General features: G+C 37.9%; 3 protein-coding genes across 3 annotated transcripts in view; 2 read left to right on the forward strand and 1 right to left on the reverse strand.

Annotated features, from left to right (window-relative positions):
• Window positions 1-5,455: 5,455 nt before the first annotated feature.
• On the forward strand, window positions 5,456-7,298 carry LOC136246923 (uncharacterized). Its single transcript, XM_066038519.1, has 2 exons — window positions 5,456-5,627; window positions 5,707-7,298. The coding sequence occupies exons 1-2, from the start codon at window positions 5,513-5,515 to the stop codon at window positions 7,011-7,013; spliced, it is 1,422 nt and encodes a 473-aa protein (XP_065894591.1). The 5' UTR covers window positions 5,456-5,512; the 3' UTR covers window positions 7,014-7,298.
• Window positions 7,200-9,487, reverse strand: LOC136246922 (uncharacterized). Its single transcript, XM_066038518.1, has 3 exons — window positions 8,994-9,487; window positions 8,814-8,940; window positions 7,200-8,743 (listed from the first exon to the last, which is right to left on the reverse strand). Exons 1-3 carry the CDS (start codon window positions 9,428-9,430, stop codon window positions 7,277-7,279), a joined length of 2,031 nt encoding a protein of 676 aa, XP_065894590.1. The 5' UTR covers window positions 9,431-9,487; the 3' UTR covers window positions 7,200-7,276.
• Window positions 9,488-10,899: 1,412 nt separating this feature from the next.
• The window catches only part of LOC136243811 (NACHT, LRR and PYD domains-containing protein 3-like), a 75,620-nt gene continuing 67,784 nt past the window's right edge, over window positions 10,900-18,735 (forward strand). Inside the window, exon 1 of the mRNA XM_066035421.1 lies at window positions 10,900-11,230. The gene's annotated coding sequence lies outside the window, so the exon portion shown is untranslated. The remainder of the gene's footprint in view (window positions 11,231-18,735) is intronic.

The raw sequence follows: 18,735 nt of genomic DNA on the forward strand, positions 1-18,735 counted from the left end.
CCAATAGAGCAGTCACACTACTCTTAACTCTAATATTAGGTATATATGCCACACTAATAAAATGTTTCTAACTATAACTAGTTTTGTCCTTGATTATATAGCTGTTCAGATTATAACTGTTACTAATGCTTTTGTAACCAAAGTAATTTCAGTAACATTAACTACTAGTCCATGTAGATGGGCCATAGCTTTAACTTTATAATTCAAATGTAGTCCTCTAATGATTAGTCTAGTAACTTCAAATTCCTTATCACTGAACACTACAGGGGTATGGAAAGCCGGCAACATTCGGTGAGCTTAAACTTAAACTTTTCCATAACTAAAATTAGATTGGCAAGTAGAAACCCTTATAGTTTAAACATTCCCAGATGATCACTAAAAAACACTAGTTTGGAGCACTCAATGACTCAAAACTTTGACAGTTACTTTTCTCAAGGTTACTGAATAGAAGGCTGGAAACACATAGCTAGTGGGCTAGGACTTCACATTTGAATGAAGAATTTCTGATGTGAAAATAGAAGTTAAATTTCATTTTGGATCATGATCATTTGAACAACTTAGCTATAAGTCATAGTAATACTTTCCTGACATAGCTAACGAGACATTTATTTCACTTGGAAAGCATAAGTAGCTACATGAGCAAAACATTTCCTATAGTATATTCTAAATAAATAAATAAATATACTTAAATGTTATACATCAGTGTATAGCTAGCCATGATCCATCAACAACTTTCCTAGTGCATTTTTTGCCGAAGCACAACTACTTATGTTGTTGGTTAAGTTTGACTAAAAACAAAATCAACATGAATTTGCTAAATTGAGCAAATAATAATACCATACAGTATATTGTCACAGTAGAGTCTATAGTCCTGAAGTCCTGATCATCCGCCCGCCCGCATCCATTTGTAGGCTTGGGAGTGACCAGAAACTAAGGTATGACTTGGAGTGGCCTAACTTAATACCATCCAGGTTAATTAGTAATATATATATAACAAGCCCTGGATAACAGCAAACACTAAACAATATATTAGAAAGAAGAAGCATTTGTATTACCGTGCTCGCATGTCTGGCTCTACCGAAGACTGGAATGCTTACTGTACAGTTAAAAGGGCAGCCCAATGTGAATGTTGAAAAGCACATAATAATTATTTAACAAACTTGATAAATTCACAATCAACTCGTCCGTATAAAAAACTATTTTCATATATCAAAAGTCAGCGAAAAATTTGTAATGGAATTCCTACCTTGGAGGTAAACGGTGAAGTTGTTACTAATAATTTGGCAAAGGCTGAAGAGTTAAACAAGTATTTTAGTTCAGTCTTTACCAGAGAAGACAACAATTGCCCACCTAATTGCTGATGCCAATTTTTCCTCTGAATTAAGAAGCCTGAACATTTCTGTCGAAGGAGTCAAGCAACTCCTTTCTAACATAGAACTGCACAAATCCAGTGGACCAGACCAGATCCCTGGTAGACTCTTAAAGCTAATGTCAAGTGAAATTGCCCCATCACTTACTCTAATTTACCAAGCTTCCCTTGAACAGAGTGTCCTTCCACAAGTCTGGAAAAATGCCCTCGTGGTGCCAATCTTTAAGAAGGGAAGTCGTGCGCACCCCTGTAACTACAGACCAATTTTTTTAACATGTATTGTTTGTAAAATACTCGAACATATAATTTCCACCAGTATTTATCAACATCTAGAAGAAAATCATATTATATGCAGACAGCAACATGGCTTCCGTAAGCGGCGCTCATGCGAAACCCAACTGATATCAACTGTACACGACTTTGCGACTACTTTGAATAATGGTGGAGAGGTACATGCAATCCTGCTGGACTTGTCAAAGGCTTTCGACACCGTTCCTCACAATAAGTAATCTCATAAACTGTCCTCATATGGTATGCGTGGCCAATTGTTAAATTGGATCAATGCCTTTTTAACTGATAGAAAGCAGCAAGTTGTACTAAATGGAGAAAACAGTCAACCACAATCAGTAATATCAGGAGTCCCACAGGGTTCTGTCCTGGGACCGCTACTCCTTTTGTGTTACATTAATGATATCCCAACAGTACTTAAATCTAAGATCAAGTTATATGCTGATGATGCTTTATTATACAGGAATATTAATTCAGAGGAAGACATTGCTATTTTACAACCAGATCTAAATTCATTATCTCAGTGGGCCAAGAAATGGCAAATGAACTTCAATCCAAGTAAATACGAGTGTTTAAGAATATCAAACAAGTCTAACTTACCTAACCTTACATATTACATAGACTATACTAATATCCAACAAGTTGAACACGCTAAATACCTTGGAGTCACCATAGACCAAAAACTGAACTGGAATGAACACATCATTATCAGCAATGTTGTCAAGAAGGGAAATTCTGTGCTTGGTTTTTTTTGCGACGAAACTTAACTAACTGTCCCATTGCTGTAAAATCATCATGCTATCAAACTTATTTACAACCAGTTCTAGAGTATGCATCAGTGGTATGGTCACCACATTACCAGACAGACATTGACAGACTAGAGATGGTGCAAAGACGATCAGCAAGATTTGTTTTAAATAAGAAAGACAGATACGCTAGTGTGACTAAAATGATGGAATCTTTGGGATGGCCTAGTTTGCAAAGTAGAAGAACAAATGCAAAACTGATAATGTTTTACAAAATAATTAACGATATTGTTGATGTTGACATTGATGACGATATATTAGTACCAATAACATATCACTATACACGTGGTCACCTCATGCAGCCGTACACAAGAGTGGACGCATACAAATATTCATATATGCCATCATCGATTAAACTTTGGAATACCTTGCCAGGAGATGTTATCAATTAAACCTCAGTAGAAAATTTTCAAGCCAACTTGCACGCACACGCACACGCACACACACACACACACACACACTTGTAATTAACTGACAACAAATAATGTTAATATACATTCACACACAATCATAATTGTGATTCAGATATATACGATTATACTCCACTTATGGAGGTATATGTACATTAAATCTATATTATGTTATAACGAAGAAAGCTGCAGGTCTGAAATTTTGCATGCAAGAGTTTATGGCCTAGACCTCTCCAAAGGCATAGCAAGAGCAGAAAATTTCTTTCCGGGTTTAAAGAAAAATCGCGTCCGAACCGATAGTGGTCGAACATTGGTGGCTTACTCTAAGGCCAGGCCAAATTAATTCACAGTTTATCGTCACAGCCCGCGTGGTTTTTTAGGAATAGAGCAATAATATCCATTATTTCTCAGGTGATAATCATTGCTTACGCTTCCAAACTCATTTTTGTATAATAAAACATGGTGTGTGCAACAAACGTGACGATTATCCCCAGCCTGTACTCGTTAGAACCTTCAATAAATGGATTTCTAAAGAGACATTGCTAAACGAATAGCCAAGTATTAACAGTGACGTAATCAAATACGTTTGCAATCATTGTTAAAGTAACTAGCAACTGTATGAAGCTACTTTTAAAATGTTTTTCCATGTTAAAAATAAATTCTGAAATATGAAAAATGACCTCCCGCCAGCATGACTTTTTCACTGAAATATCCCGGACGATAAACTGTCAATAAACTTGGCCTGGCCAAATATATAGAAGCTACTCGACTCGGAAACGACGGGTTTAGCGGGAAGGCGTGGTCACCTTACGTCACGTAAAAAATCACGTGAATTATTGATTTTTTTTTTTTTTTTACTGACGAAGATAACGAAACTCCAAATCTGGACATTCCTACGTATCCCATTTGTGACCACATTATATTTTCAACCGAAGGAATTGAAAACTTACTTCAACAATTGGATACTAGCAAGGCTCCAGGTCCTGATGGGATTCCTACGCAAATACTGAAATTATGCAGAGCTGAAATTGCACCTATACTCCAGGTAATTTTTACCCAATCTTTTACCACCAACAATCTTCCAACTGACTGGCTAACAGCAAATGTTGTCCCTGTACATAAGAAAGGCAACCGAAACTCAGCTAATAATTATCGACCAATTTCTCTTACCTCTACCTGTTGCAAGGTAATGGAACATATTGTTTTTCACTCAATTATGAATCATGTAGACCAAAATAATATCCTCAATAATTGCCAACACGGTTTTAGGCCTAAGTACTCATGTCAATCCCAACTAGTAATGCTAACAGAGGAAATCTTAAAGGTAATGGACCAACAGAAACAAATAGATCTAATTTTATTAGATTTCTCAAAAGCTTTTGACTCAGTTCCTCATAAACGATTATTACAGAAACTATCACACTATGGAATACAAGGAGACCTTCATCAATGGATTAAGGCTTGGCTAACACAACGCAAACAAAGAGTAGTGCTAAATAATGTAACTTCCAGGTTTGTTCCAGTAAAGTCAGGTGTCCCACAAGGCACTGTACTTGGGCCATTAATGTTCCTACTTTACATCAATGACATATCTACAAATATCAACTCCTCGATTCGTCTCTTTGCCGATGACTGTATTATTTACAGAATTATTGATTCAGAAGAAGACAATAGCATCCTACAACAAGATCTAAATAAAGTCTTCCACTGGGCTAAAACTTGGCAAATGAAACTAAATGTTGAAAAGTGTGTTTTTCTACGTTGTTCAAGAAGCAAAACTCCCATGCTCACCACCTACAGCATTGACAATAAAGCTCTGGAACTGAAGAGTCAGCATCCATATCTAGGGGTCATATTCCACCAATCAATGTCTTGGTCCCACCACATCGATCATCTTTGCGGCAAAGCAACTAAAAGTCTCAACTTTCTTAAACGTAATATAAGTAAATGCTCCAAAGAAGTTAAGATAACAGCCTATTTAACATCAATACGTCCTCTGCTGGAATATGCTAGTTGTGTCTGGGACCCTCACCAGCTATACTTAATTAATACTTTAGAGAAGGTACAACGTCGTGCTGCAAGATGGGTAGCATCGGATTACAATCCAATGAGTAGTGTCACTTACCTGTTGGATCAACTGCATTGGAAGAGCCTACAGAGCAGAAGATGTATTGATCGTTTGAACTTACTATATAGAGTATTACATCACGCTTTGCCATCTATCCAGCTCCCTGAGTATTTCAAGCCTACTTCATATCCAACTAGATTGCATCACCAATACAGATATATAATTCCTCCAACTAGAACACTTGCTTACCAACAGAGTTACTTTCCAAGAACTATCAAGCAATGGAATAACCTCCCTAATCACATCATCGATACAGAGTCACTAGAACAGTTTAATAATTGTATTTTTGGACTAGATTTGTTGTAATTAACCCCCTTTTTGTTTTGAGGGTCCCCCCCCTCCTGGATGTAACCAGCACTGAGTGCTGTCTTTCCAGTATCTAATCATAATCATAATCATAATCCGCCATTTTTGTAGGGCAAGACGGTGAAGGTTGTTAGTGTCAAGAATGCCGTCCAGTTGCAGTGCCATTGGCTGTACAAAGCGAGCAAGCAAAAAGTATGGTATTAAGATGTTCAGGTTCCCGAAGGATGCTGAAAGAAGACATTTGTGGACTCGAGCACTGAAGAGAAAGTTTTGGGAGCCGAATAAACATTCGAGGCTTTGTGGAACTCACTTCATATCAGGTAACTTTAGTGTTTTTTTTGCACACAGCAACAGCAATTTGTTAAAACTTCTATTAGTCTGAATTTTTCTATCACATAGGAAAGCCAGTGAAGCTAAGAAATGATCCAGATTATGTCCCTACTGTTTTTGTCTATTCTGGAAAAGCAACAGCTACTACTAGTAGAAATGTATCTCGTTGTAAACGATTAATGCAGCGACGTGAGCGTCAGTATGCTGCAAAGCGACAGAAGGGTGTTGGTGCTAAGCGAAAGACTGCTTCTGTGCCTCTGGTAACTGAACAGACTGACCAGCCAATGGAAATGAATTCTGCAAGAGAAGAAGAAAGTGAGATAGAAAATCATGATCCTAACAGTTCTGCACAAGTTTGTGAACAGGCAGTGAGTGATGGTGACCAAAATGGTATTGAATGTGAAGGTAACAATGAGCTCCTGCAAAAACTGGAAGGTATGGAGCAAACTATTTTGTCACAGCAGGAGTTAATAGCAAATCTAAGTTTTCTTCTTAATGCAAAACAGCAGCATGTTGAAACAAGTGTTAGTTCTGCTCTACACACCCAGATGCAAACCATTACATTGCAAGAAAACTTTATTTCGCAATTACAAGCTGGTTTGAAGGAAGCTACACTTTCTCCAGCCGCAAAGCTGATGAATGATGATGAGCAAACGCATTACTTTACAGGGCTGTCATCATATGCATTGTTCGAATCTCTATCAAACCTGTTAACTTCAGCATTTAAAAAAATCAACTCTAATTATGGAAATCTGTCAAGCAAGGACAATTTGTTATTGGTTTTGACAAAATTGAGAACAGCAGTCCCCAATAAGGAATTATCATACAGATTTGGCATTTCTACTGGAAGAGTGTCACAAATTTTTCATGAATGGATTGATATAATGGCACGGGAATTACGCCAGCTAATAGTATGGCCTGATCGGCAAATGATAAGGAAAACTTTACCAAGCTGCTTCAAGCCACTTTATCCAAGAGCAACCTGCATAATTGACTGCTCAGAGATATTTATAGAGAGAGCAAGTTCCCTGTCAGCTAGAAGTGAAACTTATTCTAGTTACAAAAGTCACAACACGGCAAAAATTTTTGTTACCGTGAGTCCAACAGGAGCTATTATATTCATCTCAAAATGTTGGGGTGGATGTGTATCGGATAAAATGATCACTTCTAAATGTGGATTTCTTGATAAAATTGTCCATGGTGATTTGGTTCTTGCTGACAGAGGGTTTGATATTGCAGAGGATTTAGGACTAAGAGGAGCTTCACTTGCCATCCCAGCATTCACTAAGGGAAAGCCACAATTGTCCCAAAGGGAAGTAGAAACGTCTCGAAAGCTATCCAATGTAAGAATTCATGTGGAAAGAGCCATTGGATGAATGAAATGTTACAAGATTTTACAAAACGTCTTTCCCATCTCACTATTAAAGATATCTCGGGAGGAAGACTATGCTACTATTGACAAGATTTTAGTAGTAGTTGCTGCACTATGCAATCTACAACCACCATTAGTATAATTACATATTGCACTTTGTACCCTTTAAGCTAAGTATACTGTACACTTATTTTGTGAGCAAATATTTAAAGCACATAATATTATTACATACACAACATGACATCCATATCACATTTGCACAATGACCTAACTATTTTTACAGTCAGAACAAAACCATAATCCTTTTGGTGTACGTTTAATCCCTACACATGGAAAGTGGAACCAAGTGTATGGACAGTGACTACCTTCACACATAATCATCTTGCCAGATTCTTCCTTTTGGCAAAAACAGTACAGTGGTGATTCAGTACTAGGGGGTGAATTTGCTATGATAGTATCCTCCAATGGATGTTCAGTTACCAATTCCTGTATTATGTTGTTAACATAGAAAGTAGTTAGCTTTGTAAGTAGCTTCTCAGTGAAATTAACATCCGGTAAAACCCTTTCCATTGTAATTCCTTGAGTAGTCCATACTAACAAGTCACAATATTGCCTATCTGTAATGACAAGCTGGCCTTGAATTTGTGTATAATATGCATGGGAAGTTATGACATCATTTACTCCTAAACACGATCGCGGTTTTCCTCTAAGATCATTAGGATGTGAATCTTTGGCTGTAAATGGGCATTTAATTTCCAGTAATCCCTTCCCCAAACAGCAATCACATTGGACAAACCCATCTGGACTGGCACCTAAGTGAGGGTACAGATGGTTCACCATGAGCCCAGCATTTACACATTTAAAGTTAATGTGTGCAGTTGACATCTCCTTAATATAGTCTTGCCTGGCTAAATCTTCATGATCAACTCCCCATCGTATAGCAGGTATATGGCTAATATTTGGTTTAGAGAGTAGCCGCCTCACAACAGTAGTAGGGTTAGTCTGCTTTTGCATTGCATAAATTTTATGGAAGTCTGATGCAGTTAACCTGCCTTGTCTCTGCCGATACCACTCATCAGAATTTCTTTGGTCTCGGGTACAAGATTCAATTCTTGAACAGTCATCTTCAGATAGAACTAAAGAGTAAAATAACTGTTCAGCAGTACTAAGGGTGTCTATCTCATTAATAGTGCGGGAAGCTTCCTTAAAATATTCCTGTAATGGTAACGGTAGCAGTGATTCCTCACATTGAAGAGAGCAAAAATCTGATGACTGTAGTAGTGTAGAATCTTCAATGTTCTCCCCATCTTGTAGGTCCTTATCCTGTCCTCTGTGTTGTTCCTCATTTCCACCTGTAAATTGCTGGTCGTCCTCTTCTCTGTCTTGTATCCTGTCATGCTGATTATTTTGCTCTCCTGTATGCTCCTCAACTTGCCCACCTTGTTGCTGCTCATTATGCTCTGAAGTACGTCCTTCACAACATTGATCTTGCTGTGATCCCAGTTCCATGTCATCACTTTGAGATGCAGGTTCAATTATAGTAAACAAACAAGCACCCGGTATTAAGTCAAACAATTCAGTGTACAGCTTATCAGAAGAAATCACAGGGGCTTCATGTGGACCACTCTCTGCTCTCCTCTTCACTGCTGGAACTTCTGAATCCTCTGTACCCCCTAGTCCTCTTTTATAAATTGGCTTAGTGAAATTTATACACTGAATTTCTTTAGGGGTAACCTACATTTGGTATAACAAAACAACACTGTAAATGAAAAAGAAATTCAATAAAATAGATGGCTAAACTTACACTAGTTTTGAAATTCCGGTTCCATTGGCATGGTAAAGACGTTCTGGATGGTCTTGTATATCCCAACCGGTTAGCAGCCTCCATTTTGAATAAGATGGCAGCTACATGACTGCAAACTTCTCCAAGCCTGTGATGATTATTTAATCAAACTACACAGTTGCTACATGTTGAACAACTTACCCAGCTTTACATTTGCAGTGCCCATTCCGAACATATCCTGTTTGAGTTTTTACTATTATCCATGCCTCATGAGGATTGTCTGCTGAATTCTGACTGGGGTTTACCTTTGCTTTTAGTACACTCCATCCCTGTCCTGCATCATAGTGATAAACAGTTCGTACATGTTGGTTGTAATAATAGTTGTATGCTTCTAAGGATTTGTAAGCATCTAAGTTCTCCTGCGTGTACACCCCCTTGCTTTTGATTAGATAAGTGTATAAGTTACCAAACTCCAATTCTGGCCACTTAGTCAAATCCTCGGACCACTGCTCCTCATCTATAGCAAACGGGTCATCAAGTTCATGACCATTAATCTCCAATTTTTCTAAATAGCGCTTTCTTTCTGAATATTTAAGCGACACAAAATAAGTAGACAACTTCTGCCTGCTACTAGCCATCTATAACTCCACTGCTTTTCACAGAACCTTTCAGAGCTTTTGCCCTACAAAAATGGCGGATCGATAGTTCACGTGATTTTTTACGTGACGTAGGGTGACCACGCCTTCCCGCTAAACCCGTCTATAAGGTAGAAACTATTAAAGGGAGGTGGGTAGCTGGGAGCCCCATAGCACAATGGCTAAGATTCTGGGCTCTAGCACTGGAGGTCCTGGGTCCCACTCAAGGATATTTGTGTGTGTTTTCGTTGAGGACCTAAATTTTTTTATATTTACCTGATTGTCGGAACAAGAACAACAGCCTAATAAAATAACAATAGCTGCTGAAAATTAGCTACGTACAGCGATGAATTGTTTACTGACGATTACCGTATAGTCTAAATATTTCGAGGTTGAGCAATGTTGCTAAAAATAAAAATTTCGCGGATTTGCAAACACTCTCAAAATGGATTGGACTATATGGAGGTATAAATGCCGTATAACGGAATGATTCGCGGAAAAAGACATTCGCGAATTTCGCGGTTTTAGGTGCATTCGCGAATGTTTTCTTGCTAAATTTTTCCTATAATTAAGAAGATTTTTTCATGGATCAGTTGATGTAGCATTCATGTAACGAGTGTATAAGCGAGTAGCTACTCGCCTTGCTGCTCGCTAAACTGCGTGACGATCATTATAGCTAGTGAGGCGCAGGACCGTGGCGTGTGATTCGAACAGGGATGCAAACTTCAGTGACAGTGGAAAAAATCAGTGCTACTAAATGGGGCAAATATAACTGCAGCCCAGCGATTCACTATGCCAGAATGGCGTGTCTTAGCCTCGGTTTTAGTGCTGCCCCCTATCGTCCCGCGCTCATTTAAATATCGTGAATGCCTACTTCTCCAGCGAAACAGCGATCATGCATAGCTACTAGTATTCATATTACACAACATGTCAGAGTCAGCCATTATTATTATTATTATTATTATTAATTAGCAAAGCCCACTAGGAGCAACACGCTAATGAGCATTACAATCACACATTACATTATATTACTTACAGCGTTCTTAAATGTTTCAAGATCTATTGTGTCGATGTTAGGAATTTGAAGGGAGTTCCATTGAATAATTCATATAGTCGAGCATTCCCTCGCTATCCATAGAAAAAAGACTAATTCGTTGTGGGCGCGCGCCCAATTATTAATTACTTAATGCAATGAATCGCGAACGTTTTCATGAGGAAATAGTAGATCATTCGTGAATATTTTCTTCCGCGAATTATTCCCGTTATACGGTATTTCAAGACTAAAATTTTCGCTGATAACTCCCAAAACCACGAAATGAGCGAAAATTTTCCTCTTCGAAATATTTAGGCTATACGGTACTACCAAACCCCCCGCTCCTTGTAAGGTTTGGTGCGTTTTCGTGATGACGTCACTATTTTTACTTTTTTATCACGTGATTACCAATACATCATCAAAAGCGTAACTCCAATAGTTGTTTATTGCGAGCTTCACGAAGTTCTGTGACACTGTTGTTAATCGGAAGCGTCTTTCCAGTAACCAGTTAGAGTTCTACAGTTCTAGATAGCTATTTTATTTTTAAATTTGAAGTTCAGTCCAACGCAATTAACTGAGTCGACGCTCTGTCCTGTGGTGAACGAGGTGGTGAACGGCAAACTGCCTAGCTGGTCCACAGTTGCTGTGGTAACCCGGTCGGTACGTAACGTAAAGGATTTGGCGTCCAGTCGTAGGAACTAGAGGAGCCACAGTACACAGAAGAGAAGTGGGCAGATTTGTATGTACACGAGCAAATTTTTTCAAAGCTGGTAAGTTGTGCTGTGTTGTGTCAAGTGCTACTTGTGTACACATCGCTGTACATTGGTATGAATAGGAAGTGACTTGATAATCTAGCTGTCAAGGAGACTTATATTAAAAGCAGAACCCCCAGGGCCTTGTTTTACAGTACGTACTATAAAGCTATAATTATGTCAGTGCTGCATGTGGCAAGCGACTTGCATAATAATATTATTGAATTTCGTAGATCATTATTGTAGATATACGTAGCTAACTCAGGCTAGTAGTAGACTGGCAGTATTTCGTAAAAAGGCTGTATGTATATACGTTGCTACTGTACAATTCAGCCATAGTTTGCAGGAAGGGGCTATTCTTCAGGTTCTGTGGTTGGCAAAACGAAAAAGAGAAAAAAAACTCCCGGGGCTCAAACTTGGACCACTGTGTGAACAATCAATGTGGTACCAGCTATGCTACCGCTGCTAGCTACCCAGCTCCTTTACTTTTCTATCTATTCAATAAGTAAGCTCTATTCTATCGACAACAAGAAGAAACCAAAGCTGAACGCTAACCTCAAGTTTGCCTGTTACTGAGTTTCACTGTCTATATGAAGGTAAGCTTTTGGGGTGAGCTGGGCTGGAACGAGTTCAAACTACATAGTGGCTATTTGTCTGGTTCCGAATGCCGACTTGTACAGGTTATTTGTCTGGCACTCACCTATCATAACCCAAGTATCAACCAGGCTAGTTGTTCCTCAAACTTGTAAAAAATGGCTTACCTTCATACGGCTAGTGTGGTTGATACAAGAGTTATTATAGGTGAGTGGTGGACGAATAGCCTGTATAAGTTGGTGTCCGGAACCGGACACTGTGTAATTTGAACTGTAGCATGTGTAATGCAAGGTTTAACTATAGTGTTTGTAGCTACAAAACTTAACTGTCTGATTTGTGCATGCACTATATAATTACTGCTGATGTGTATGATTGAATATGTTCTGGGCTATAGGAATCTAGCTATTATAATTATTACTTGTTGGTTTGTTTATTTTGAATTTTCCTTTCAGTGTTATTTAATGGTAAGCTAAATTAATAATATGAACTGCATGTACCTAGAAGTACTGCATAGGTTAATGCATAAATCCAGATATCTGCACTATTGACAGACTGGCTATTTATGTACACAATTTGCATTGTGAGGAATGGGGTATATATCGTTTTGACAAGGTTTTGATATACAGCTGATAGAACTACAGTAAAACAAAAGTAACATGTTGTCTAACTTATGAAGATCACCCTGAGTTTGTGTCAGACTACATTAAAGAGACCCATGCTAATCAGACACTAAGTTTAGGGACAACAGCTAAAGCTTATGGGTATTCATTGTAGTCCATTCGGGGTCATTATTAAAAAGAAAAAGCCAAGAAAGTGGAAAATTATTTTAAATCTTACCAAAAATTTCACACGCTTTGTAACAATTTCTTATACCTTCTGGAGCATTTACTGAATTCACAGCTAAGTTTCTCACTAACTTTACCTGTCAGCATCAGTTGGAAGGAAGCCTTCAGTGCTATACATATTTGGAAGGTTGTAGAGAGTTGCTACAGCTGCACCAATTTGTCGACTATAAAACAGAATAATTTCTATTGCACTGATGCTTATTTTTGTTAAGGAGGTTATACTCTAACAGTATCATCAAAAGAGTTTGAAATCTTGACTGTATGAAAGAAATGGCCATTCATTACAAGTTTGATGTACAAAAGTTCACTAGACTGGAGGCTTTAGAGAATAGCTTTCCATAAAGCCACACAAAGCAAGTAATGAAGTTTTCTTTACTGTATGAGCCAGTGAGGCAGGGGATTTTACTATAATAACCTTGATTATAGACTTATATGATTTCTTTACAGGAAACAACATAGACTACAGGCTTCACTATAATTATTTGTAACACTTGTATTAATATTTAACTACAGTACAGAAACCACAGAAATGATCCAATTCAATATATTATTGGATGAGTACATGGGATGAGTATTTATATACGTAGGTCATCATCTAGATCTCGCTTCACAACTATTTGTTGCTTAGAAGATTTTCGTGTATTGTTTTAATTCAAGGACCTACATCAGTGTTACAAATAGTGATCATTAAAACACCAAAATACAAGTTCATTTAAAGCCTATATCAAAATATTATGACTGATTCTGTGAAAATAGGGCATGTTAGCACATAAAATTTGCCTACATGTACTTTTTCAAACTTTCACCACTCATAACTTTTTATTACAAAGCTATGGCTATGAAATTTTTGCCATCTATGAACATTCAGTGGCTTTACAACACAAGCTCCCTGTATTCATAGGTCTTAGGCTCCTCACAGGTCCCTAGTAGGATAGCATTTAATAAATGAGTTACAGAATCCAGATATTTTATTCCAGTACTGAGATATGACCTTTTACGTCTTGGGTATAGTTTGTGCCCACGTGCCCTATTTTCACAGGCCCAATCACATTGCAGCTACCATAATATGGCCCTGAATTAGTTCAATGTTACTAAATGTAAAGTGATTCACTTTGGTCGAGCCACACACAGCTTTGGAGGCTAATATCTTAATGGTGTCTCATTGGACTCAGTTAATTGTCATAAGGACTTGGGTATTATATTTGATGCGAATTTAAAGTTCCACCAACACGCTTCTGAAGTAGCTATGAAAGCGAATAGGGTATTGGCTTGTATGAAAAGAAGCTTTATCGATTTGAATGAATTTGTACTATCACGATTGTACAAATCAATGGTTCAACCAATATTAGAATATGGAAATGTAATTTGGGGACCCCATTATGTATTAGATCAACGTAAACTTGAGGGTGTGCAACGGCATGCTACAAAACTAGTACCATCTTTAAGAGACAAGTCTTACATAAATCAACTGACATCAATGAATTTACCATCTCTTTTGTACAGGCACAGACGTGGTGACTTAATATTTCTTTTCAAGATGTTGAACGATTACTTCAATCTGGATCACTCCAACTTTTTTACTTTCTCCCACAATACACAAACTAGAGGTCACACATATAAATTACTTAAGCCCCCTGCCCACCTTTCATGTCGGGTCAACTATTTTGGTACTAGAGTAATTAATGATTGGAACAATCTTACGAGTGATATTGTAGGAAATTCTTTATTAAATAATTTTAAATCAGCTATAGATAATTACTTTTATGGCTATAGATTTATGTTAATGTAATAATTATATTCATAGTTAATTTTTGTTCATTGCATCTAATTTATGTATGTATTATGTAATTGAATGGGTGTACAGGCTTCTAAGCCTCAACCCAAATCACATCATAATCATAATCATAATTATGGCCAAAGTGTCTGTTTCTTTCTAACAAATATTTACTCCTGCCACTATAGCAGAGTTAGCATATAATTATATATATAAGGCTATCAATCATATATTCCTGGAATCAACTCCTACCTTCAACTGTACTCTCCTTGACTCATTCCTCAGCCCATTACACAGATTCAATGTTTAAGAAAGGAAAGTCAATGAATAGATTTTACTTTGTTGTTAGCATTGCTGTTTGTGGGTATCTACACAAGGCATACCAAGCTAGATCTGGTATTTATTGAAAGTCTGGAATTTATTTCCATTGAAAGGCCTTATACTCTATACCCTTAGTAGCTACATATGTAAATAGGATCAAGCATTTATATGAAACTAGTTGTAATCCTAAGCAGTTATGATTTGATGGGGTTGTTGTATTTGTAAATGAATAGCACTTCTATACAAATGAATTCACACACATACTACCTGCAATTTTTAGCATAGCTACATATGGTACGTAAGTGTGCTGAATGTGTGTGGCCAGTTTGAAAGATGTTTAATGCACCACAAGCTGATTGCTTTCTGCTCTTGTAGTTACATATATTTTTTAATTTTAGACTATGTCACGCATATAATGAAGTAGTAAAAATCCAATAGTAGGTATCTAAACTGGTTAGATACCTGTGAGTCTTTTAATAATATAATGGCCTAATGGTAATGCCCTCCCGCCCACATCATAATACTCAGAAAGACTGGATGAGAAACTAATGATCACCAAAAAAAATTAATAGGGGCATAACAAAAGGAAGTGTCACAGGATAACCAAGGTATAACTTACTGTACCAGCTTTCTCACAAGCCATTAGAATGCGGAGTAATTCAGAAATATTAACTTGAGGCTTCATGAGACTGCATACATAAGAATGGTCTGGATTGCACAACAGAAACCCAAGCTGTATACCACCACAGGAAGAACATAGCAATGAATACATACACATGTTGCTGTAGGGTAGGTAATGGTAAATGTATACTTTTAACTATAATGCAAATATCGGATCAACTATTGGTTATTGGCTTCTTTTGGTGGCATCAATATCAGATATTGGTACATGCCAAAAACCCATATCAGTACACCTCTACCTGTGACAAAACGTTTTGTCACATGTGTCATGTGCTTTGCTGTATTCCAGTCACAACAGCCATCAGAAATCATTGCTAGAGTGTAAATGTTAGAAAGCATCCCTATAGAGATGATTGTATTCATGTAGGAAGCCTACCAGTGAGTTATTTTAGCACTAATTTGATGAGAAAGCTGCTTTTACTGGAGTAACCAGAGCAACACAAGCCATAGCACAAATAAAGGTATCTGCTATTTAGAGACTTCACAATGGCACAATAATCACCTCTGGTGCACCTCAGGTATCATGGATTCCTCCAACTTGTTTCGGTACTTTTTATCGATGTGCTATGGTCCCTACTCTAGTTGAAAATTCTAGATTTCTATGTACTTGTAATATCAAGACTCACGGTAGTGAGTCGCGAGGCCAAGAAGCACGAAGCGCGCGCCCACAAAACAATAAACACGCGACCACTACTGTGAGTCATTTACATGAGGGATTGATTATGCAATCTTTTAAAATCCGCATGGCGAAATCTCAGCCTTACTAAAAGATTCCGCCTTGAAACCAAGGGCATTTAACCTTTGTATAATGAGTAACCACTACACGAAAAGTCAGGCGAATTGTTGGAGTAGTTTGTTCCATCGCCCACCCATTTACAATGCATTAATTAAATTATTTATTCAAATGTGCATCGTTCTTTTTTTCATTTTCTTCGTCATCGCATCTCATTAGAGCGATTTTCTTTCAACCATGAAGTCGTATTGTAAAAAGGCTGCGGCTATCAGGGGCTTTTTACACAATGTATCTGTACATTTAATTTCGCTAAGAGTTGTTTGTTGGTTTATGAGATCGCTTTTGTGTTCTTTGAAGATTCAAACTTGTCGCAATGACGTTGAGGTGTGAGGCGCCTGCCTCAATTCCCAAACCCAAACAGTGTGGAAGTGGTTAGCCATAGCGAGCTGGCTGATTTCATTGTGCTGTCAACTCTTGGTTTAATTGTGAGTCCAGTCACTGATTTGTTTTAAATTCGCCACGGTATGCCTCCACTGAATCGTTATAGCGTGACTCCGGCCCATGCAGGGCCGTACATAGCTATAGCCAGTTGTTTCATACCCACTGTAGTGATATAGTTGGAAGTAACTTACTGCTACATTACCCGTGCACGTCTTTAATCCAGCCCCAGCCCTTCAGTGCCTGTGAAACTTCAGTGTTCACTTAAAAAGCCAGCATCAGCGCATCACCTTTCAGTAACCCACAATTATAGACCAAAACTCTTTAATGATAGCATGAATATGCTGTAATAGTAGACAATTACATTATGATGATCCCATAAAAAAATGACTACAGTAGCACAAGAAGCCAGATACACTAGCGTTTGGCTATGAAGTACCACCAAGAGTTCATAATATAGTAGTGGGGTCTTGGTAGCTACCACATATTAATTTTTCTTCACCATTTGCGTGATTTGTCCATTGACCATAAACTCACCTGCCAACAGTCACAACATCAGTATCCACCCTGCATATACAGAAAGGGATACAGTATGGTAAGGCACAGCAACTAAAACCATGTAATCATATAGTCAGACTAACATGTCAACAAACACTTAATTCCACTATTATGATTATTGTGAAAGTGAGCATCCCACATAGCCATTCTCAAGATGTCTGCAGCAGTTGATGACCAATTTTGGAATATATTACTTGACTTGTTTTGTGGTTCTCACCTACATTGTTGACATAACAATTTTTGTTGCTAGGATATATATAAACTAGGAGGGACTAATGGTTATAGCATAATGGTAAACAAGTTACACAACAGCAAAGGAAATTTTAATTAAACTAGCAGTGATTGGATAGTTGATAGATAAAAGTAGAAGACAATTTGTAGTATTTCCAGTCCTGGTTGTTTGAGAATAAGCACATTATAGCTGCTATAAGCATGAAAAAAGCAAGACAGACTAAATTTTAACATGTAAACTCATTATGCACCTACCAATGTGTTCCCCCCTTGGATGTAATGCCTGTAAGTGGGGCTTTACAAGGCGAATTGACATGAAACTGCTGCTTCACTATGGGGCATTTGACAATCATTCATTAAACACCCAAGTATTTTTTCTACGCTATGTCAAATCCCCCACATTGCAACTGGAGCCAATGGTGGGGATTTGACACAATAGGTTTGTCCTACCATGGGGCATTTAACATTCGGTTGTGCCTATAGCCCTATATATGCCCGAGGGGGAGGGGGGTTAGTAGGGCAATACATTGATATGTGCATTATATATAATATGGTGCATCTACTGGGGTAAGTAGATTAAGCCTGTACCTTGCGGGCCTAAACATGTTGCTCTCCTGCTTTAAAAAATAATCTTTTATTGCCTGCCCCTAACTGGAGTTTGCCTGACACCTTCAACATCAACAAAAAGCTGTCTAAAATGGTTAATTTAGCTTTGACTATTGGCAAACTACAACACTCAACAATTATATCAGAGTATACATAACTCTGTATATCTGCCCAGTTACTATATAGTAGGGTCCATGGTTGTCTCAGATCTGCTTATATTATTATCACATCAATCAATTGATGCATAGTAATTACAGCCTACTGTATGTACGCATTGAGCTGAGTCCTCAAAAATATTAACTCATTTGTAGTATTGACTTACCCGCTAATCATTCAAATGCCTGACACATTATTTATAGCCAAAGTTTTCACCATACATTATAGGATATAGCCTATTAACCTTTCCTGAACTGTTGGTGGAAGCACTTGTTTGCTCTTGACATCTTTGTTGTCATCACCAACCATCTTGGTTGGTTGAAATGTTGAGAAAATATCCTCTTTCATTTTTAGCTGTTTTCTCAGGGTTCAGCTCAACTTGTTCGCAGTCTGACCCACGCAGTTAGAACAAGCCAGCTATGAGGCTCTGGCAAGGGGGTGTCACGTCGGCTCATGCTGTAGGTAGATCTGCGACTGCGGTCAAAGTCTTGACCAATTTTCACCTTGACCTTTGACTTGCAGCATTTATCATCGTGACTTGAGCGTTTCTTGTTGAACTTTTGACCTCCACTTATTTCTCTATTTT

Source organism: Dysidea avara, chromosome 2 (assembly GCF_963678975.1).
Source record: "Dysidea avara chromosome 2, odDysAvar1.4, whole genome shotgun sequence".
NCBI classification, from domain to species: Eukaryota; Metazoa; Porifera; class Demospongiae; order Dictyoceratida; family Dysideidae; genus Dysidea; species Dysidea avara.

What these genes read in the sequence shown, in the direction of transcription:
- LOC136246922 (XM_066038518.1), bottom strand. Translation starts at nt 9,430, where the DNA reads ATGGCTAGTAGCAGGCAGAAGTTGTCTACTTATTTTGTGTCGCTTAAA. An exon ending in CACTGCAAATGTAAAGCTGG is followed by an intron (nt 8,941 to 8,993) that starts GTAAGTTGTTCA and finishes TAATCATCACAG; the next exon opens with GCTTGGAGAAGTTTGCAGTC. An exon ending in ACCGGAATTTCAAAACTAGT is followed by an intron (nt 8,744 to 8,813) that starts GTAAGTTTAGCC and finishes TACCAAATGTAG; the next exon opens with GTTACCCCTAAAGAAATTCA.
- LOC136246923 (XM_066038519.1), top strand. Translation starts at nt 5,513, where the DNA reads ATGTTCAGGTTCCCGAAGGATGCTGAAAGAAGACATTTGTGGACTCGA. An exon ending in TGGAACTCACTTCATATCAG is followed by an intron (nt 5,628 to 5,706) that starts GTAACTTTAGTG and finishes TCTATCACATAG; the next exon opens with GAAAGCCAGTGAAGCTAAGA.